The 22,395-nt window shown below is 36.9% G+C and overlaps 5 protein-coding genes and 2 pseudogenes across 7 annotated transcripts; 2 read left to right on the top strand and 5 right to left on the bottom strand.

Moving 5' to 3' along the window:
* Positions 1–760: 760 nt before the first annotated feature.
* On the bottom strand, positions 761–1,668 carry LOC111811792 (antimicrobial ginkbilobin-2-like protein pseudogene; annotated as a pseudogene).
* Positions 1,669–3,942: 2,274 nt separating this feature from the next.
* On the bottom strand, positions 3,943–4,878 carry LOC111811791 (antimicrobial ginkbilobin-2-like protein). Its single transcript, XM_023698823.2, has one exon. It carries the CDS (start codon positions 4,876–4,878, stop codon positions 4,129–4,131), a length of 750 nt encoding a protein of 249 aa, XP_023554591.2. The 3' UTR covers positions 3,943–4,128.
* A 937-nt stretch (positions 4,879–5,815) lies between these two features.
* On the bottom strand, positions 5,816–6,744 carry LOC111811787 (antimicrobial ginkbilobin-2-like protein). The gene has a single exon (XM_023698816.2). It carries the CDS (start codon positions 6,718–6,720, stop codon positions 5,956–5,958), a length of 765 nt encoding a protein of 254 aa, XP_023554584.2. The 5' UTR covers positions 6,721–6,744; the 3' UTR covers positions 5,816–5,955.
* Positions 6,745–8,085: 1,341 nt separating this feature from the next.
* On the bottom strand, positions 8,086–10,885 carry LOC111811692 (glycosyltransferase (DUF604)). Its single transcript, XM_023698688.2, has 4 exons — positions 10,016–10,885; positions 9,294–9,824; positions 8,960–9,186; positions 8,086–8,376 (listed from the first exon to the last, which is right to left on the bottom strand). Exons 1-3 carry the CDS (start codon positions 10,832–10,834, stop codon positions 9,076–9,078), a joined length of 1,461 nt encoding a protein of 486 aa, XP_023554456.2. The 5' UTR covers positions 10,835–10,885; the 3' UTR covers positions 8,086–8,376; positions 8,960–9,075.
* Positions 10,886–12,098: 1,213 nt separating this feature from the next.
* LOC111776446 (B-box domain protein 30 pseudogene) lies at positions 12,099–12,937 on the top strand (annotated as a pseudogene).
* A 587-nt stretch (positions 12,938–13,524) lies between these two features.
* LOC111811845 (zinc finger CCCH domain-containing protein 13) lies at positions 13,525–19,598 on the bottom strand. Of its 3 annotated transcripts, XM_087118123.1 has the most exons (12): positions 19,151–19,597; positions 17,664–17,762; positions 17,385–17,418; positions 16,794–16,932; positions 16,647–16,703; positions 15,954–16,051; positions 15,779–15,850; positions 15,479–15,693; positions 15,026–15,219; positions 14,535–14,732; positions 14,153–14,247; positions 13,525–13,731 (listed from the first exon to the last, which is right to left on the bottom strand). In XM_087118123.1, the coding sequence occupies exons 1-11, from the start codon at positions 19,278–19,280 to the stop codon at positions 14,176–14,178; spliced, it is 1,308 nt and encodes a 435-aa protein (XP_086974249.1). In that variant the 5' UTR covers positions 19,281–19,597; the 3' UTR covers positions 13,525–13,731; positions 14,153–14,175. The 3 variants fall into 3 exon arrangements, with proteins under 3 accessions (XP_086974249.1, XP_086974250.1, XP_086974248.1); XM_087118124.1 differs by lacking the exon at positions 13,525–13,731 and having other exon boundaries at positions 13,972–14,247; positions 17,667–17,762; positions 19,151–19,598; XM_087118122.1 differs by lacking the exon at positions 13,525–13,731 and having other exon boundaries at positions 13,972–14,247.
* A 1,151-nt stretch (positions 19,599–20,749) lies between these two features.
* Positions 20,750–21,811, top strand: LOC111811794 (Ubiquitin-like superfamily protein). The gene has a single exon (XM_023698826.2). It carries the CDS (start codon positions 21,001–21,003, stop codon positions 21,742–21,744), a length of 744 nt encoding a protein of 247 aa, XP_023554594.2. The 5' UTR covers positions 20,750–21,000; the 3' UTR covers positions 21,745–21,811.
* The last annotated feature ends 584 nt before the right edge of the window (positions 21,812–22,395 follow it).

The raw sequence follows: 22,395 nt of genomic DNA, 5'->3' as shown, positions 1-22,395 counted from the left end.
GGAATTTCTATACTGCTGCGGTGTTGTAATTCATGTCATGCACGAGGATCGGTGTCCGGTCACCGAAATTCGGTCGGCTTCTGCGGCGGAGGGCGGCGAGGTTCTTGATTAGGTTGGACACTTGAGTGATTGGAGGACGATCACGTGGGACATCACAATCCATCCCCCTTCGGAGCCCAGCATACTCGCTGGCACTCGTTCTTTTCTCCAATTGATGTGGGACCGCCACCAAATCCACCCCCTTCGGGCCCAGCGTCCTTACTAGCACACCGCTTTGTGTCTACTCCCCTTCGGGTAATAGCGAGAAGGCTGACACATCATCCGATGTCTAGCTTTGATACCATTTATAACGACCCAGATCTACCGCTAGCAGATATTGTCCCCTTTAGGTTTTCTCTTTCGGTGTTCCCCTCAAGGCTTTAAAACGCATTTAGTAGGGGAAGGTTTCCACACCCTTATAAATGATGTTTTGTTCTCTTCCCCAACCAATGTGAGACATCACAATCCACCCCGTTTCGGGCCCACATTAGTTGGGGAGGAGAAGAAAACACCCTTTATAAGGGTGTAAAAACCTTCCCCTAGTAGACACGTTTTAAAGCCTTGAGGGGAAGAGGGGAAGCCTGTAAGAGAAAGCCCAAAGAGGATGATATCTGCTAGCGGTGGGTCTAGATCGTTATATTATCACTAAGTAGTGGAGTATATTTGAACAAAACTAAAAGTTTAAAGACTTATTAGATAACACAAACTTCAAAGATCGTACTTATAAGTTAACTCAATACTTTGATTAATATTTCATCAATGATATTGATGTTCGATATCTTGAGCCATACATAAACATGTAGAATATGGAGTCATTGACGAAAACATAGCTCAGAAATTACAAGTTGTTCCAGTTTTAGGCAGTAAAGAAGGGGTAAGTTTCATATCTAAAGTTGCAGCTCCCACCGACCACTCTTCCACCAACTTTAGCTCCATTAGCACAGCAATAAGGCAGTTCAGCAATGGCATCATCAAGGCACTTCTTGCAATCCGCAGTCCACAGATCTCTGGTACACTGAACCAACCCATACACCTTCTTGGACCCCCCAATCTCCAACTCTCCAATCGCATACAAATTCCTCGACGTCTTAACCTTTTCAGACAACCCACTGAGCAAGTTCTTAACTTGTTCCCCAAACGACGTCGGATCCTCCGCGTCTCTGACATTCCTCAAGTAGAATCTAAACCCCCCATTTTGATTCTTCCCAAAGAATTTGGCATTGGAGTATTTCAAAAGGCATGAATCATACCATATGGCCGCCCCTTTCTTATAAGGACATCGCTGTTGGATGTCTTGTCCGGCCGTCGCAACACAATTCTTGCAATCGGCGGGCGAGGCATCCCCCCGACATAGAGCCAAGCCATTGACTTGGTTTTTTAAGTCTTTGCCTCCAGTTGAGCTGAGGCCGAAGCCAGAGGGTGGAGCACTATTGGTCAATCTATCGAGAGCTTGTTTTAAGTTGGAAGCATAGAGACTATTCATTGTGTAGTTGTCGGAGCTTGAACATGTATGGTAGAGATATCCACCATTGGTTGTGGTTATGGTATTGCCTATGGTGGCAAGAAATAGGAGGAGAATGGGAAGATATGGCTTTGATCCGCTCATGCTTTGAAATGGATGATTATTATGTTTTGAAAGTTGATATAAATAGAGGGGGAGTTGTCATAGGAGATATTAATCCTTAAAAAATAATTATAGGTTTGGATTATATTATAGGCTTAGTAATAAATTGAAAAAGTGTTACTACCTTTTCAAAAGAATTAGATTTCAAGACGTTGTTTATTCAATGCTAATCCGTAATGACCTAAATAAATGGTTAGATTTCATGTCGATTGGAGAGAGGAACGAAACAAACGTATGAAAGTCTCTTCCTAGTAGATGCATCTTAAAATCGTGAGGCTGATGGCGATATGCAACGAGACAAAATGAACAATATCTACTAACAGTGGGTTTAGGCTGTTACAAATGGTATAAGAGTTCATCACTAGACGGTACAAGACAATATTTGGGCTATTATAAATTGATCAGAAGAGGGTCTAGACACAACCCTCTTCACAGTAGACACATTTTAAAATCTTGAAAAGAAGCTCAAAAGAAGCAAACGTGCTAAAATCTCAAATCCACAAGATGTTCACAAATTTACCTGTAACGACTCAGATCCACTGCAAGCAGATATTGTCCTCTTTGGGCTTGCCCTTTCGAGCTTCCCCTCAAGGCTTTAAAACGCGTCTAACATCACAATCCACCCCCCTTCAGGGCCCAACGTCCTCGCTAACACTATTTCCTTCCTCCAATCGATGTGAGACCGCCCCCAAATCCACCCCCATTTGGGTCCCAACGTCCTTGCACACCGCCTCGTGTCTACCCTCCTTTAGGGAACAGCGAGAAGGCTGACACATCGTCTAATGTCTGGCTCTAATACCATTTGTAACGAACCAGATCCAGCGCTAGGCTTTCCCTTTCGGGCTTCCCCTCAAGGCTTTAAAACGCGTCTGCTAGGGAAAAATTTCCACACTCTTATAAATGGTGATTTGTTCCCCTCCCTAACCAACATGGGACATCACATTACCATATCTCCGTAAAACTCTTAATTCTTCCTCTATCATGTGTACTATATATATATATATATATATATATATATATATATATATATATATATATATATATTTATTGGTCCACTAATTTAAGAATGTAGCGTAATGATATATGATAAGCCCCACTTCGATTGCACTAACATATATGTATATGATTAAGGAGAATTTAGTATATTAAATAAATATATGTATATGGATTAATGGATGATACACTTAATTAGCTTAATTAATATAATAATTTTGAATGGATTTAGTATGGTGTGCACTATATTTACGTATATGACTTTTTCACTGAATTTATTAAAGATGGATATGGAGCACAATGAATATTGGATTATAAGTGGATGGAGAAATTTAATGGAGACTTAGATGAATTGCACTTTCATCAATGAATATAATTTTAGTACAATTGGATATTAATTACCCCATGTTAATAAATATTTTTCTTTCTAATTATATATTTTATGGAATAAAGTTTAACCTAACTAGTTAAAACATGGTAACTTCGATCGGAAAGTTCATACTTCAAATTTAAATTTATATGAAAAAATATTACTAGAATGTCGTTGGATCTTCACCAATTTAACTATGGCATCCTCATATCATATCAGTCCATGATCAAATGTCTATATTTTGATAGCAACCTCATCAACTCAATAGTTGATGTTGGTTAGAACCCGTCTCTATTTTATATGCAATCACTAATTTTATGTTTGTGAAACAGTTCAAGTCCACGACTAACGGATATTGTCTTCTTTGGACTTTCTGTTGAAGGCTTCTTGGCTCAAGGTTACCCAAGCCCACGACTAGCCTGTATTCTCCTCTTTGGGATTTCTCTTCAAAGGACTTTCCGCTGAAGGCTTCTTGGCTCAAGGTTACCCAAGCTCATGACTAGCCTATATTGTCCTCTTTGGGATTTCCCTTCAAGGGCTTCCTTCACTCAAGGTTTTAAAATGCGTTTGTTAGGAAGAGGTTTCCACACCCTCACAAGGTAGCCCATACTCAAGGGTTTAAAACACGTCTGTTATGTAAAGATTTCCTAGCCCAGCATCTTCGTTGGCCCACTATCAGAAACCTGGCTCTGATACCATCTATGACATCTCAAGTCCATCGCTAGCAAATATTGTCCTTTTGGAGCTTTCCCTTCCAGGGCTTACCTCAAAAATTTAAAACATATCTATTACATAGAGGTTTCCACACCCTTATAAAGTATGCTTTGTTTCCCAATCCAACCAACGTGAAGTCTCACGGTTTGTATCCTCAACATCATCATCCACAACGACTAAGATCATCTTCAAATCCAATAAAATCAATTCAATCGCATCAATTGAGTGAGACTCTTACAAATACGATTTACACCCACAATTAAATTTTGTCTTAATATACTATAAATCTTATAGTTCTCAATCGAAAATATTGCATATAACACTATCATATATATCATATAGAGCGATACATTATCTTTAACATCAAGTTTGTAATGAACTCTTTAACTTATTTTTGGGCATCAACAATTGGGTAAAGTTCATATCTAAAGTTACAGCTTCCACCAACCACTCTTCCACCAATTTTAGCATCACAACAACTTGGAAGCTCACCAATGGCAATGTCAAGACACTTCTTACAAGCACCACTCGGTAGGTCTCTAGTGCATTGAACCAATCCATACAACTTCTCCGATGGCTTTATCTCCACATCGCCAATCACATACAAATTCTTGGTAGCTTCAACTTTTTCAGACAAACTAGTCAACAATCTCTTGACTTGTTCATTAAACGGCGCCGGATCATCTCTTTCTTCTAGATTCCACATATAAAACTTGTTCCTATTATCTATCTTCCCAAAGAATTTGGTGTTAGAATATTTCAACCCACAAAAATCATACCAAATGGCAGCTCCTTTTCTATAAGGGCATCGTTCATGAATCTCTTGGCTCGCCGTGGCGATGCAATTCGTACAATCGGCGGATGAGACATCGCCACGACATAGAGCCAACCCGTTGACTTGGTTTTGTAAATCGCCCTTGCCAACGGAGCTGAGGCCGAAGCCGGAGGGAGGGGCGTTGGAGGCCAATTGATCCAAGGCTTGGTTTAAGTTAGAAGCATAGGGGGTGTGGGCTGTGTAATTGTCGAAGCTTGAGCATATATGGAAGAGAAATGCACTGTCAGTGACGATGTCATCGCCAAAGGCTAAGGGAAGAACGAGAAAGAGGGCGAGAAAGATGGTTGGTGTTGATTGCTTCATGGTTTGAGAGGTTTGAGCTATTATCCATTATATATAATATTTATTTTCTTTTTAATATGAAAAGAAAAATTGGATTACCGCAGTCCAAATTGAAAGTAGTGAAAGATTCATTATTTGGTCAACTAAATATATAAATATATGAAATAATAAAACTATTTGGTCAACGAATGTTGTATTTGGTCAAAAATGGTGTCGAAATTGTTGACTTTGATTAGTCATAATTTTGATGAATATTTTTGTCTCGTTAATTAGATTATAATATTTCTAGTAGCTTAAAATCATAAATGTTAAAACTTTTATCTTTAATTAAAATGTTTAATTTTCGAAAATAAAACCTAACTTTTATTTTTATTTTATTTTATTTTATTTTATTTTTTTATTTTTTGCTACTTCAAGATGATATTCTGGCCACATGTTCTGATTCCAATCAATCTAAGAGAACGTGGAGTCAACCTTCTAGAAGGAAATTGAAAAATATCACTACCCATTAATCTTTATAATGATTAAAAAAATTGTTAATTTAATATTTTTCTTTTACTATAGATTTTACTTTTTGGATTTTTCAAAAAACCTCGTAATATAAATATATTGTCTCTCACTTATATACCAACGATATAGAACAACTTTTTGAATGGAATCTCATGCGCTCTATAGTATCACAGTTATGCTTATCTAAAGTATGTTGCTCGTGGCTGCATGTCTATACAATGTCGAACTCTTTATTTGTTTTTTTCCTATTGTATTTTTTGTTTGCATGATTATTAAGCGAAGTCATGTCTAAGCCTGTCAGATATGAATGACTTCAAGATACTATATGGAGATTAAGTAGTCATCGAACCTCCTCAACCAAGTATTGTAATCTCTCTTGTCCACATGTATGGAAGTGATAAAATAGAGAGATTTCAAAATCCACGTACCCATCATAGAGAAATTAATCGACTTGATAACTCTATTTTATTAGGATCGTGACTTGAACGCATTCCAACGAATCCACATAGAGATAGAGAAGCATGTGACCTTAAATCATGAGTTTTTATTCCATATATTAAATTATTTAGCTTAGGAGATATTTTAAATTTATTTCTGGTCATCAACGATGGGGTAAATTTCATATCTGAAGTTACAGCTCCCACCAATCACTCTTCCACCAATCTTAGCATCACAGCAATTGGGAAGCTCAGCAACAGCGTCACTAAGGCACTTCTTGCAAGCGGCGCCAGACAGGTCTCTTGTGCATTGGACCAATCCATACAACTTGTTCGAAGGCCCTTCAATCCCCTGTTCTCCAATCACATACAACTTGGGCGTGGCTTCCACTTTTTCAACCAAACCACTCAGCAAGTTCTTGACTTGTTCATTAAACGTTGCTGGGTTTTCTGCTTTTTGAACATTCCACATGTATAGCCTTACCCCATTATCAATTTTCCCAAAGAATTTGGTGTTGGAGTATTTCAGCAGACAAAAGTCATACCATATGGATGCACCCTTGCCATTTGGGCATCGTTGTTGAATCTCGTTACTCGCCGTGTCGATGCAGGCTTTGCAATTGGCGGGCGAGATGTCGCCGCGGCATAGAGCCAACGCGTTGACTTGGCTCTGTATGTCGTCGCCGACGGAGCTGAGGCCGAAGCCGGAGGGAGGGGCGTTTGTGGCCAATTGATAGAAGGCTTGTTTCAAGTTGGAAGCATAAGGGGTATTGGCTGTGTAATTTTCGAGGCTGGAACATGTATGGAAGAGAAAAGCACTGTCAGTGACAGCGTTTGAATCGGCAAATGCTTGTGGGGAGAGGAGAAAGAGGCATAGGAGGAGGGTAATGGAAATGCTTGATTTTGAATGCCTCATTGTTTGAAAAGGAAGTAAAATGGTGAGTGGTTTGCTTGGTATTTGTGTCCTAAATTATCCACTATTTATAGAGGTTTTTTTACCTCAAAAGTCATTTTAATATAATTCTAATATATATATATATATATATAGCTGAAATTGTTGACTTTAGGAATTAATTGGGTGTGTTAGAATGAGATTGAACAATTATAGGGCATACTTTTCCAAGTCACTACTATCATTTTCATTTTCATAACCAAATTATACTAATGTATATTCATTTTTATTCTAAACTATCAATTTTATGGAATACTATTCCACCTTAAATTTTAAAAAGTATCGTTAAACAAAGTTATCGATGTTTAATGAACTAACACACGTAATAAAATTGATAAAATTTCAGAAAAAATGAGGTTAAGATTTTTCTACATTAATGATAAAAACTTATATAAAAATCTTCCGACACGTTTTTCTCTCTCAATCCGGAACAAGGTTAAAAGAGACAAAAAGAGAATAGTGCAAACTACGACAATAAAACTTAAAGAGAAAGCGGAGTCAAACATTCTAGAAAAATTTTGAAAAAATTAAGAATTAACATTTTATCTCGATACGGCTGTAAAAACATTATTAAATTCGTCTTATTTCTAAGGCTCCAACCTATTACATATTTTGTACAACTTATAAACTATTACAAACTATTACGAACATTAAGAACCAAACTTGATTAAACATTTATACAATTATATCCAAAATCAATTTATAAGACTATACTCATTATAAATATTGGTCTATCAAGGATAAAGTCCATTAGGCTCAAAATAAATGATATGATATATTGAAAAAATATAAAGTGAAGTTTATATAATTTCAAATGATATTTTGCACCTATCAAACCTGACTCAACCAACCATAAGATTGATTTAATCAACTCAACGAAAGATGAAAGATTTGGGTAAAAGAATTGTTAATCTAGAGCAAAAGTTGAGAAATTTGAAAGAGTATTATTCTCTTAAAACTTAAATTAATCCCAATCCGACTATTTCTTACTTTTCAAGCAAAGGATATGGTGGAAATATGGATCTGTCGATCTATTTTGAACTCATCCAAAATGAGAAATTTTTATATTTATAAACATTGTTCTTAATTGAGGAACAAGCAATCAAAATCTCAAGTTGTATAATGTTGATTAGTCTCATAATGTAGTGGGTTTAATGTTGGTATGCCTAATTCAAGGTATATATGCACAAGCAGCCCCATTAATTCATAAAATTCATGCACTCTTCTTTATCTAAATCATTTTATTATATAGTTTATTCTAATGAATTTCTATGAACGGCAGTTTCTAAAAATACAAAATACAGAAAAAAGAGAGAAGAAAAAGAAAAAGATCAGAATCTCTTCTAGCATAAGTTATGTTGATGTGCTTTAGCGTTGAAAATGGCGCATTATTATACATTCTTATTGATGGTTAAAAAAGGGGCTAAACAGGAGAAATATTTACATGGCTAACCAGAAAACATCTTCATCCAAAACATCAGCCAACCTGTTAAACAGAAAATGAAAACTTGTACCTCAGAAGATGACCAACCTCCGCTGCCAATTCAAAAAAACCAGAAGGAACTCCAAACTGTGTTCTTTTTACGTATATCTCCCCCCTCCTATTACTTTCTCCCTTGCCTGGGATTACAAGACACAAAATCTGTTAGAAGACACACAAAACCACCCAAGCTTTTCAGAAAACTATGTTGAAAATTAAGTTCAAGTATACAATGTCAACACATTTCGACTACGAGTCAAATGAGGTCAAATGGAGTAGAGGAGTAACTGTCTCCCTTTCTTAAGATTACAGAGTCATCATACAGAACTCCTATCTAGTTTTGCTAGGCAGTGCATTAAATGAAGTCAAGGAATAGAATGACTAAATCCTTGAGAGTTCAAACAAATAGAGAATTGAACATACAGATTTCCTAGCTTGTTTTGTCAGGCAGTGTCATTGGGTGAAATGAAGGAATAGAATGGATAAATAATTGTATAAATCAAAGTTCAGAAGAAAGTAATTTCCAACATCTGCAGAGAAATTCATATCAATAGACATATTTACACAGATCCCACAAGAACACACCTCCAAAGAGCATTCACGCTCCGAACGTTAAAAAAACAAGGGTCAAATTAGCACGTCAATGCGTAGAAGTTCTTGTTCCTGAAATTAACATTACTGATATGTTTCAATCAACACATAGTAACAAAAACGCAAAATTACCTTAAATTAAGAAGGCAGGGCTGCACAACAAAGTTCACATGGCTTTAAACTGCTGAAGAAACCATTGGTGAAATTTTATATAACTCTGTCCTTCCCAACCAAACTAACAAAAATTGTTAGGAATACATAGATATTAATTCCTCAACTCCACATTGTCCGACTTCAAGAAGCATCGATTCCTTGGAAGAAGAAATGACATCACAGCATTGTCTACGTGGGGCCTTCATCTGAAACAGGGGAAATTTCAGTACGAAAGTAAACCATAAGGGCAATTATGAAGATTGCAATTATAAGATATGATCAAAACAAAACCAGTTAAAGACGGTTAGAAAACCTCTTCCACATCAAGTTCCAACTTCTGGGAGAAAACTCGAATCTGTTTTAGGTTCTTCATTGCACCAGACGCTGGACAATCAGTGACCATCTTCCTAGTATAGTTAGTCAAGGCATTATTTTTACTAGATCTTAAATTCTGCAGATAGAAGATATTTCTTTTACAAGGATCTTTAGGGTAGCCTCTCATATTAAACATGTATCGATTTGCATCAACGGTAGCAGCCCTCCTCCATGGCATAAAAGTTCTTTGCAGTGAAAGTAGGTCGGGGAGAAGCTGATTGCCTTCAAAGACCTGAATAGCAAATCCCCAAGATACGGAAATAGTCAATGAATGAGAACGATCATAGCACACAATTTGCTGGAAAATCCTGCCAGGATCCACATTCACTGCTTCAAAGAGATGGTGCACGGCCTGAGAATTATTCATGTCTGGGAATATCGGATCCGTGGCATCCAAATGATGTAGTGAAACTATCGGTGACAATGCATGTGCAGATAGCAATCCAAACAGATTTCCCCGCATATCGACCTAAGGGAAATACGCAAAGCAAATAAGCAATAAATTGGCAGCCAACCTAATTGTGTTCTAGATCGTTTGCCCCAATTCCAGTAAAGCTGGTCGAAAGAATGAAATTTCACCAAATGATACAGATTTTGATAAAATGATGTCATTTGAGAAATTTCACCAAATGAATGCGATAAAATACTCAAATATCTTACCTGATGAAATCCAGGTTCGTGTGTTAAGCCAACTCCAAGCTCCACCAAGCAGGACCATATCCTAGCATCACTTCCATACAAATGCCCGTATCTGGTCAAGCACGAGTCCAAAACCCCAGCCAAAACCCTAGCCAGCGAATGGCTGATCGCAAAGCCTCCGCCACCAAACGCCATATCGAACGAGTTTTTCAAATTCTGTCCATAACTCTCCGAATTGCTCCCAATATAATACCACCGCTCATGGTCATATTTCCCCAACGTCTTGACCAGATTATCCACAAAGAACAAAGTATCGTCATCCCCAAACACATACCACCGCACATCCGGCTCATTCAGTTCAACAATTTCCTTAACCACTCGCGCCACTCTGATCGCCGATCGGAGACCTCCACGGAAGGTGTACGGAAACCTAGAGGTGTCGTTCGAAACAATCACCGGCGGAACGGAAGGATCGGCAAAGGCGAAATCAGGCGCAATGCGATCAACAAAGGCGAAAGCACGCGTCGAATTACGCTGGTACCAGAGACGAACATAGGGCTTGCGGCGAGACCAGGACAGAGAAGAAGTAGCGATGGCAAAGAGAATGTGGCGGCGTGTAGTGGGAGAGAGAGTAGAACGAGAACATAAGAGCGACGGCGCGTGGGGCGAGGAGTTGAAGAAGAGAGTGTAGATGATGAAGGCGGCGGAGAGGAGGAGGAGGACGGTTTTGGCGGTGGATAGACTCGGGGTCTTGAGGAGCCTGAGGGGCATTCTGGGAAAGAGAGAAGTGAGTCTATGGCGAAAAGCAGCGGTTTGCTTGTACTTCTTTTTCTGCAACATTTGAAACTGAAAATGATATTAAAGAACGTCGAGAAGTTTCCAGAAAAGATAACTAATGACACAGAAACGAATCTCTTTCCCTGCTACTGTTCTTGTTTATATATCGACGGTGGAGGCCCACTACAATTTTGGGCCTACTGGGCTCACTGTGACTTTATGGGCCGGGCTGAAGCATACATTTATCATTTTCCTAATGGGCCTATTGGGCTCACCGCCACTTTTTGGGCCGGCTGAATCCTACATTTATCATTTTTATTATGGGCCTACTGGGCTCACAGTGACTTTATGGCCTATTGGGCCCACTGTGACTTTTTGGGCCAGGCTGAATCGTACATTTATCATTTTCCTTTATATTTCACTTTTTTTTTTTTTCAGTTTTATTCGCATTTCTATTCAAAACAATTTTATAGTGATGATTGAGATAAGACAGGCGTATGATTTAAACATGAATAGGACAACGTGTTTGCCACGTGTACATACACGTGGCAATATTCTTGAGTCTTAAGAAAGACACAGGGCCCGCTTTATAATAGTAACACATTTCAATACGAACACGTCACAAGCGTGTCACGTGGAACTACCATAAAAAAACATTGATATTATCAAAAAAATCATCCTAAATTCTAGAGCTTTTAATTCCACTCACTCAATCTGATTGTGTCACAAAGGCTGCGCCTTTCATTTTTAGCCATACAAATTTTGGGACATTATCCACCGTCCAAAAGTAATTTTTAAATATTGTTTTATTGATTTATTTATTTATTTATTTCAATTCTAAAAGATTATAGTTTATTATTTCAGTTTTTGTCGTTTTTTTAAAAATAATAATCTTCTAAACTTTTCAAACTCTTTTTAAAAGAAATTTAGCTAAGACAATATGAAAATTAGAATACATAATTTGGGAGAAAATAAACATAAAATTATTATCAAAAGAACCGTAATTTTTTTCTTTTTAATTTTAAAAATTTTCATTTATGTCGTTGAATTTTTTTTATTAGTTATGCCAACACGTATATGACAAATTGACAGGATTCTTTTTTTTATAATTCAACCTAAAAACTAATGGGTGGAAAAAAAAACTAAATTAATTAATTTTGAATAATAGTTTTCAAGAAGAAAAACAATAACAAAAAAACTCAATTATTACATTAAATCCTACTTTATTAATTAGAAACATTTAACATTCATCTAAATAATAAAACCAGCGTGATTGATTCCAATCATGAATCTTTCTTTTTCTTCTTTTCCTCTTCTAAAATCTTCTATTTATATGTAATTCGCTACCCTCAATCGAATTAGCATCCAAGAAAGAACAAAGAAAGGAGGACAGATGTGCAAAGGAGTAGGACAGGAAGATACCCAAGCCACCGTCCAGCGGCGGCGGACTACCGAGATGGCGAGGGCGAAGGGCGGTGGAGGCGATCCAGAACCGTGCGAGCTCTGCGGTTCGAGGGCGTCGCTGTATTGCCAAGCGGACGAGGCGTATCTGTGCCAAAAGTGCGACAAAATGGTTCATAGCGCGAACTTCTTGGCGCTGCGACACGTACGGTGCCTGCTGTGCAACACGTGCCAGAGGGCGACGCGGAGGTATGTGTTGGGAGCGTCGATGGAGGTTGTGCTTCCGAGTATTGTGAGCAGTTCATCGATGGAGAGGAATTTCCAAAATTACCACTGTGGTTCAGATGATTATGATCAAAATTCCTCCCAACTTCTGAAAACTCCTTGTCTCTTTCTTTAATCTCTTCTTCATTTCTTTAGTTTAGGATTTTGATTTCACTTGGTGTTGGAGGCACTGAAGCCGACACCCGAAGTTTCTACCACCTTGGAATCTCATATTTCCTTTATTTACACTGTACTCTTATCTTTACAAATATATATATGTATATATATATTGGGAGATATTTACCTTTAGAACCCTTCATGCACTTGTACAATATCGTTTATTCACAAGTACCATACTAGAGTGGGTTGAGATGCCCACCGAGCCAACAAACATCAAGCAAGTATATTGACATATGCGTGTCTAACTCACCGGCCAAAAGAGAAAAGTGTTGAAGTGTCGAGCTTAGTGAAAGATGAAAGCTTCCGAGGTTTCGTGTCAATTAGAGTTCAAATGAACGCTACACGAGCCCTCACCATGTTTGATGTGCATGAATTTATTCTAAATGTCATAAATGTATATTAGGGTAGGCACACCATCTTGGGTCATGATGTGATGCATAGTATGACACCATGCATAGTACGACACCTGGTAGAACTTAACAAATGTTACAAAAGGAGCACCTTAAGTGGCTTTGTATTAAGATGCCACTCTATGACACCTGTGTGGAACTGTGGAACTTAACGTGGGCAAACGTTACAAAAGGAGTATCTCAAATGACGATGAAAATCTAAAGATAGCGACAATGGTACAAAAGGGTATTTGACATTCTGTCTTTTTGAGAGGTTGTCATGTCGGCCATACTTTGAGATAGTATGTTCCATGGACAAGTTTAGAATGCAAGTGTCACGATACCTCAATGATGTCTAGATGGATAGATGCCTGAAGGGCCTCTCAGCAAGTAGAAATGACCCATGAACGGATTCTTTGTTAGTGCACCTAAATGCGTAATAAAGCTCGATGACATCCTACGGTATTGGTGAGCACTCGATAGCATCAAAGAGAAGCTAGATAAAGTATGTTTCACGGCTATTTCAAGTGCTTCTTTTAATACCTGATCTCACCTAGAACATGATTGGCATATTGACACAGATCCTCAGATCACTTCCAAAAACTAGCACAATGATCACTTCTCAACAAGCACAATGTTCCATATAATTTACTAGTAACTATTTTAGTTTTTGACTTTTTGAAAATTAAACTTATTACCCTGAATGCTTCTTTACTTTGTTATCTCCTGATAAAAAAAAAAAAAAGAAGATGATTGTAAAGAAATTGTGAGAAAGCAAAGATAAACAAAAAGTTTTAGTCCAATTTTAATATTGAAGCCTAATTCAGCTTATTGAAATCAAAATAATATTAGACGTTAAATCACACCTTTAGTTTTATTAGTTCATGAATTTTTTTTAATTGTCTTATAGATCTATAAAATTTTAATATGGCATCTAATAGGTCTATACATTTTAAATTGTCTAGGTAATATGAAAATGACAATCAAAATCTGCCATAAAAAAGTAAAATGGAGGGAGGTCGCCGATATCTGATATGCAAACAAAACTGGAAATTACAAACGAGTTTAACAATAACCCATAAAAACCCCATCCTGCGAACTCCACGGAACCAATTTTACTAGACTAGGGTCTAACAATTGTTCTAACCTCTAAAGCAGCAGGATCCAAAGTTAAGCATCGTCCAACCCCGCGCTTTCATCATCAACCACCTCCACGTCTATATTTTGATCTTCACCCTCATACTGCAATCCAAATCCCACGTTAGATGCTATAAGCAAGAGGTGACAAGGTATTATTGTTCTTTTTTGAAAGAAACAAAACCATATTTAATAAGACTAATGGCTTTCTATGTCTTTTTGGTTCGAACTTTTTCATGTTCACGAAAGAAATTTGATTTGATTTGGGGAGTAGAAAAGTTTCAACTATATCTATAGATTGAACGAGAAAAATGAAAGGTGAACTTTCTTAAGTAATCGACAATTTTGCAAGACAAAACTGAAGAGGAGTGAAATTTTGAGAACTTGCTAACCCTTGAATGGTTGATTTCGTGGATTGGAGATGGCGGAGGGGGCAGGAGAGGCACACTGCCCGACGCAGCCTCCTTAGTACTTTCCCTCCGATCGCTCACTTCATTGTTAACTTCCAATTCAATATCAACTTCCTCATTAACCGCATGGGCAGCCATGCTGGTTAATGGCACTACAACACCTGCATCTAGACTCCTAACCTGCGAATCTTAGTTGAAAATTAGGTACATGAACAAACAATAGAATTTACAATGTACGAAAGGTTTCAAATTGACATTGCACGACAGAGAGGAGGGGGGATGTTATCCTAGGTCTAGAAAACAACGATGTTAAAAAACTATGAAAGAACAATCAAACAGATAGTAGCACACTTCAAGCTACCATAACCTATAGGCTTTGTACTCTATATGTCACAAGTAATCAGACATCCAAGCGCAGCACATAGTAAATTGAACAAACAAATAAAATTGAATAGAAAAACTATCGAAGTCACCTTGTCTGCAGTAGAAACACTATTAGATGCCTTTCCCCTCTTCTGCCTGCTTTCATTTGCTTTAGGTATATAGTCATTGTTTTCATTGCGAACTGCCTCAATTTTGCTATACATCGATTTAGCAGGATGGGCATTCCACCGAGAAATCCTTCTCAATCTTCCCACTGCCTCTTTACTTCCTTTGTGTAAATCAGCTAATGTAGAATGCACACACAATAAGTATGAAGGGAAAACTCCAGCATGAAGAACATCATAATTAAAAATTATCACGGCCCACCTTAACCACCCCCCCCAAAAAAAAACATAATAAAGAAAAAAGAAGAAAAATGCATATAAACATCTTCAAAATGTGAGAGCTTACTAGGGCTGAGGACATATTAAGAGATTTCAAACCATATAATATTTTTTAAATGACACATCCACATGAAGAAATTATTAAGTTTCAAAAGGCACCTCGTTTTGAGTTTCCCGCAATATCTTGATCAACATGCAACTTCCTCTTGCTTGCAGAAGCGTCCTTATGCAGGTGATGAAGAGGACCGGCTGCATGGTAACCGGGGTCCTCCCCATCGCTTACAATGTTGACACTTGAGTCTTCTTCATTGGCACCAATTTTATTTACATCTGACCCCAGCTGATCTCCCAACTGTTGAAGTCGGAATTGCGACCTACACGTTTAGAAAAGTTACCATAATTTCCTGAAATTATCGGCATTAAAAAATGCAATCAAAAGAATTGGACAAGTATACTTGCCGCTTCAGTTCATCTTGTATCCCTGAGTAACGATTATGTGCTTTGACAAACTTCTTGATTTTTGATTTGATCCTGAATATTAAAGATCCAAGAAAAATAGGAAGATGAAGCTGGTGTCAATCTTCAGCAGGAAACATGACAACGAATAATGTATCAAAAAGACAATTACTTGTACCTTCGACACTCCTCCCTCTCATTATATAATTGAGATTCTAGCTCCTGAATTCTAGAAGTCAAACTATCCACTTCTTGGATTTTCTCGTCCAGGTAGACCTTCAAAAACAAAGAAAAAATTGCTAATGTCTTCAATATATATTTATAGAATCATTTAATCGATAGATTTAAATATACATTATCCAGAAAATATTGCTCAATCAAAATACAAATCAAAACATATGACACTTGAGACAGCTAAAAGTACCTTCGCTTCTAATAGAGTTTCACTTTTAACCATCAGAAGAATTAAGGGACTAATTACGAGCTCTAATAACCAATCTTAGGTCAACCTGATTACAATGTTTGCAACTACTAGACATTAAAATAATCTCTGGGAAGTATGAATCCACATTACTGAAACTAAATAGGAATTACAAATATTTACTATGCATTCAAGATGCTGAGTTCTCTCCTCAAAACTGTTTTCATAATCTACCTACCTTACAAATCCCTAACCCTCTATTGAATACTTCAATCCCAAAACTGACCAACAAGCTCACTCATTCACCTACAAGCTAACACTAACCAAGGGGATGAGCTGGTATGTTAATGACAATTGAAAAAAGGAAATATGCATGACCTATTGCCTATTGCCTATTGCCTGCACAAAATTAGAGGCAGAAAGCAACTAAAAGAAAGAGATAATACTAACTTCAGCTTGGTGTCTGTGGTGCTCAGCCATCTCAATATCAGCCTGCATCTTGTTTAACTGTGTAATACAAAGATGATCAACCAAGATTCCAGAGTAGCAGTTTCTAATAAAAAGAAGGTCAAGTTATAAAACAATTGTTTTATATACCTGCCCCTCAAGAGTGTCTCTAGAAGAAGATGAGATTTTCCCTTCCCGATCTCGTTCTTCACTCCTATCTGTAATCCTCAAATTTCCAGCATAATCAGTACGGGAATCCCCATGATCCTTTTTTCTTCTTTTATGGTCACTGAAACAAGATTGTGTACCATTTCAAAGTATCCACCAGTGAATTACTAATATGCCAGTACTTATGAAAAGATAATCGTGTGTTGAAGAATGAACTCAGATCATACTAATATCGTGGCACATAAGACCTTCAAACCTAAAGGCTAAAAGTAACAGAAACTTTATAACTCAAGTATGGCTCAAGAAATAATGGAATCAGGAACTGGAAGTTCTCTCTTATTAAAATAAGAATAAAGATATACAAGGACCTGGAAGTACTCTGGTAGGAACAAAGTCGTTGATATCATATGACCACTCTCGAATGAGAAAAATCTCATAAATATACCTCGTGATGACTTTAAATAAAAATTTATCCCTCACTAGATATTTCCATCACAGGATCAAATCCTACCTTTCCTTCGCTTGAACTAATGGATTTGAAAATACAACACAATAAAAATTGTGACAATTTACCTATTTCGTTCAAGTGACCAGGATGAGCTATACTCTGCAATTTCAATTCAGATAAGAGAAATCAGGAAAGAACTTAGCTATTACAACATGTAAAAAAATATGTAGTCCACATATTCTTTTAAACTATATGTGTGTGCATGTGCATTAAGAACCTAGCTTCTTACATTCCTTGATTAGAAAATGTAAAAAGGAAACATCATATAAACTGAGGATTGCAGCATAGGCTCTACTTGGGGGGTGAGAGAGAAAAACAAAAAGAAAAACATATGACTTTACTACCACGAGGTCCATGTCGCCCTCTGGAATCCCTTTCCTGCAGGGGAGAGTGCCTGCTGTCAAGCTTATGCCGTAAATCATTTTCTCTATATTCCTGTCTACCTGCACAGATGGGAAAATTTAACAAGTTTAGTCAATTTCAGATATTCTTTCTAAAGAATGGTTAATGAAGCAATGAAGATCATACAAGGCTTATCTTACCATTACATGGAAAAGATGAGAAACAAAATAAGGAACAGTAGTAGTGCCGCCATGCCAGTTCCAAAAGATCAATAGAAATAACGAAAAGATAATGAAAAATCCATGCCCAGGATTAAACCATGGAATAACCTTCATATTGAGAATAGAACGAAGATTATACTCCTGTGACCTCGATGAACAGTAAGTTCGCATAACTTTGATCCAAATAGAAGATATCTCTGGGATTCCACATAATGATACAAGAACAGTCCAATGACATAGATTCTCAATTTCGATTCTTCATGCAATTCCCATTAAAATTGCATTACTCCAACAGGAAGTCCATTTGGCATACTCAGGAGGCATAAACCAATGAAGAACCTCTCCTAATAAAAGTGAAGCCCCATGAACCACTATAGCGTAACCCAGAAGATCGGAATTGGATAAGTAAACAAAGGCAGTGGGAGATATATAAATTAAGGAAAACAATTATAATCTTCAATGAGTACTTTCTGGTTTAGCTGATGCAGCACAAGAGCCATAAACATCTCCAGGGATATATCACAGGCAGCTCACATAGAGAAAAATCCACCATATCCATTCCAATGAAAAAAATCCGATCCGGATAATATTTTTGACAAGCCACTTCAGTGACCATGCAAGTTTGAAGAAATTTTTATATATCTCGCATTATTGGAATCATTCAACTCATCTATTATAAATATCCATTGGTAGAGGCGTGGTGTCTCATGTGACAGCTTGTGCAGAACCAATTAAAATATCGAAGATAGACCAACAACATACGCAAACCACAGAGCATAAATGAGGGAAATTGTGTTCGTATAGCTATTCATACACAGCAGAAAGAATAGTTTCTTTTTTTATAAGACAGCAGACATATATACTTTACCATAAGGAACGTTCGGGAAATATTACGTATAACTAAGAAATAAAACATACACATTACAAAAATGGCATACAGCAAGAATCGTGAACAGAAAGAAGAAAGAGTACGGAAGCCAGACACTGATAGGATAAAAAATGCTGTAAATTAAGTCTCAGCATTGACTATATCAAGAAGACCATAATGGAAGAAAGAAACACCACTGTTTAGCGTTGAATGTAAGAATAGTCAGCAACAAATATCCAAACCCAATCCCAACAAGATTGGGAGATCGAGAAAAGAATCACATACAACAACAATTGGCAGCCACATATGTACTTTAGCGACTACAAACTTCCATTTCATCAACCCTAAGCCCCACATAAAAAACATATTACAAAAATTAGAGATATAAAGGGTAAATTACCGGAAGAAGCACCAGCAAATCGCCTGAGTTCAGCGTTCCCGTGAGCGAACGAGCAACTTGGGCGAGAACAGTGTCCTTTCTGATAAAGAACGCATAACTTTGTTTTGAAGAGTTTGCGCCCAATCATCATGGATGAACATGAACAATAACGGAGAAGAAGTATATATTCGAAGTCGCAGTAATCGCCGTTTGTATTTGCAGACAAATTAGACAGAATAAATGTAGAACCGAATTGGAGAGTAGTTGCGACAATAGAATCCGCTTCTAAAGATTGCCAATAATCAGAAAATATGCAAAAATAGTACAATAGAACAGATTCGACGGCTCGTAAATTTCCAGAGTTTGAACTTTGTGAGCTATCCGAAGCAAAACGCCGACCGCTTGGATGAACACCGTGATGAGGGGTTTTATTTTCTCCTCTATTTTGCTGCTTCTTTTTTTCTTCCGCGCAAAGCAATGGCGGGCTTTTAATTGTAGCAATTTTCCCCCTTTTGTTTTTTTTTTGGCCCTTTCTGTAATACGTGTCAATTGGAGAATTAGTTTATATATATTTACAGTATATATATTCATAAACTTTAAATTTAATATTTCATAATTAATTTTTATTGAAATGGGTCAATAAAAATTAAAATGAAATTGCCCCATTCATATTAATAGCATAAGATCTGCTGGCCTCACACCAAAGGAGAGGGTATTCTTTATTAGAAACTCATGATCATTCCCTAAATTCGCCGATGTGAGACTTTCATCATCCAACAAACCTCATTGTTGACCCCGATCCAGCCCATCTTCTCCATGACCAACCCAAACTGGGCGAAGAAATTCTAAGTGGAGCCGTTGAGCTGGTCGGTGATGAAGGCCATGGTGACTTTTAAGAGAATTAACTTGGAGCATAGTCAAGTAGAACTTAACATGAACAAAATCAAGTTTAGTTCTCCCTGGAAGTAAAATCAAGTCTTTAAGATCAAGACCCTAATTGGCTAAGAGTCGTTGGAGAGTTGATATGTTCGTCAAAGCTTTCAAGAATTTTGAGATTAAACTGTCTCTTCTTCCCGTTAGAACCCTCCATAATGGACCACCCTACGTCACCATACACACCCATTTCCATTTATAATCTATCTAAAAAATATAAAATATCTCATTCGAATAAACAATAAAAACTCAACATTATAACAAAGTATCTCTACATCATCTTGTTGGAGGATGAAAGTCCCTCGTCACCAGAATACTCTCTCCATTATAATTAGGCATTCTGAGAAAACCAAAAGCAAAGCAATAGAGCTTATGCTGACAATATCATACTTGTGGAGAGTGTGTTCATCTACTTGTGGAGAGTGTGTTCATCTAACACATCTAATTCATTCGCCCTCATAAAATAATGGTTTTAATTCTTTTTATAAAATGATAAATATTTAAAATTAAGAATAACCTAAAAATTTTGAATCTTTTATTTAAAATTAATTTCCATACAAAATTTTACTGATTTTTTAGAAAGAAGAAACAATTATATATATATATAATCAACGTTATCAACTGGCATTTATTTCTTCTTCTCTCTATTTTTTATTTTTTTATTTTTTTCTATATATATATGTGGAGGATGAAAAGAAACCAAAGATTATTGGAAGAAATTATCAATATTTGTATTTTATTTAGAAGCGTTTCTCGTTTTTGCTCCCATCATCACAAGAATCGATCTGCTGTCAGTTGGAATCGATCACGCTCTTCAAAAGAATGGAGCACCGTTTCTGCATGAATTCGAACAATAAATCTTCACTTTCCACAAGGAATTCACCAAAATTTCTAAAACGAAAATCGCTAGCTAGAGAACCCCAATTGCGACGACAACAATGGAGATTTTCGTAGTCACACTGGGACATGAATTCGCCATAGAAATAAGCAATCAAGAACGAGTTCTTGAAATCAAGAGAAAAATCCAACAGTTCATCGGCATCCCCATCCAATCCCAGACTCTCTCTGTTTACGGTTGCGAATTAGTCGACGGACTCGACATGGAGGATTATCAATTCATCTCAGAAGGTTCGCGAATCGATCTCTCAATCGACCAGGTCACCGCACCGCCAAGCAACTTTCCGATCTCCGTCGAATTCTCCGGCCGACAAATAAACATCGACATCGACAAAACAGAGACGGTTCACAGTTTAAAGCAGAAAATCCAGATAATCTACGGCACACCGATTCAATCAATGTCTTTATTTCACTCCGGCGTGGAATTAGTTGAAGATTACCGGAATCTGAGCGATTTCGGAATCGGTGAATCTTCGGAAGTCACCGTGTTTCTTAAAACAACGAGTCGTTTGAGCGATTGTCCATGGAGGAAGGTAAGTTTCGTGGTGAAGACGTCCTCGAGCTTGCTTAATGCAGCGTGTATTCCGATGGAAATGAAGGATTCGAGCACCGTCGGCGACGTCAGAGAATTGCTTTTGGCCGGAAAAATTCTTCCCGACGACGATTATCTGTTTATCCACAAACAGAGGATTATGAGAGATAAGTGTAGTTTAAGATGGCATGGAGTTCAAAATGGCGATTTTCTCTACGTTTTTAAAGGCACCGTTAGCTGTGGTGAATTCTGATCGCTATTGATAAGAAAAAATCGCCGTATGACATGAGATCGCAAAATTAAAATAATAAAATAATAAAAATTCCTATTTACTACTTTTGTATTATATTTATATTTTGTGTGAAAAAAGAAAATATTAAATTAATGATTTTATCCATAACAAGAAATACTCCAATATTATTTTTTTTATTTTTTAAAATATCGATAATTTATTTGAAAGGAATTGAACTTCGTGAGTTTTCCCATTTATATATTTAACTTAAATAGTTAAAAAAATATTTTTGAATTTGAAAATGAAGCAATTAATTGTTGAATGGAAGAGATTTTTAAAAAATTTAAAATGAAATGAAACAATATTGTGGTCAAGGATGAAGATGAGACGATGATAAGGGACGTTCTGCTGAGCAGTGAATCTGGGTTCTAAGATCAAGAATGGTGGTATCGTCTTCAACGTGAAATTAAGCTCTTGACATAGACTTTTCTATAAATTTAAATTAAAACAATATAAACTATTTTTATTTGAAATAATGATAAATTAAAATTTAAAATACATGATTATGATATTTAAAGTTATATTAATTATTTATTTTATGGATAATTAAATCGATTATTAATTACAATTATTTGCATTAAACAAATTGGAAATTCCCGCGAAATTCAGGAA

This window comes from Cucurbita pepo, chromosome 15, assembly GCF_057944985.1.
Source record: "Cucurbita pepo subsp. pepo isolate OVF chromosome 15, ASM5794498v1, whole genome shotgun sequence".
NCBI lineage: Eukaryota > Viridiplantae > Streptophyta > Magnoliopsida > Cucurbitales > Cucurbitaceae > Cucurbita > Cucurbita pepo.
Note: the sequence above shows the minus strand (reverse complement) of the source record. Positions and strands in the feature narration are given on the sequence as shown.

Coding starts and splice junctions, on each gene's coding strand:
- LOC111811794 (XM_023698826.2), top strand. CDS start 21,001: ATGGAGATTTTCGTAGTCACACTGGGACATGAATTCGCCATAGAAATA.
- LOC111811692 (XM_023698688.2), bottom strand. CDS start 10,834: ATGTTGCAGAAAAAGAAGTACAAGCAAACCGCTGCTTTTCGCCATAGA. Junction 9,825..10,015: donor ACGAACCTGGATTTCATCAG/GTAAGATATTTG, acceptor TATTTCCCTTAG/GTCGATATGCGGGGAAATCT. Junction 9,187..9,293: donor TGGAACTTGATGTGGAAGAG/GTTTTCTAACCG, acceptor CCCCTGTTTCAG/ATGAAGGCCCCACGTAGACA.
- LOC111811787 (XM_023698816.2), bottom strand. CDS start 6,720: ATGAGGCATTCAAAATCAAGCATTTCCATTACCCTCCTCCTATGCCTC.
- LOC111811845 (XM_087118123.1), bottom strand. CDS start 19,280: ATGATGATTGGGCGCAAACTCTTCAAAACAAAGTTATGCGTTCTTTAT. Junction 16,704..16,793: donor GAGACACTCTTGAGGGGCAG/GTATATAAAACA, acceptor TGTATTACACAG/TTAAACAAGATGCAGGCTGA. Junction 16,052..16,646: donor ACCACAGACACCAAGCTGAA/GTTAGTATTATC, acceptor TTGTTTTTGAAG/GTCTACCTGGACGAGAAAAT.
- LOC111811791 (XM_023698823.2), bottom strand. CDS start 4,878: ATGAAGCAATCAACACCAACCATCTTTCTCGCCCTCTTTCTCGTTCTT.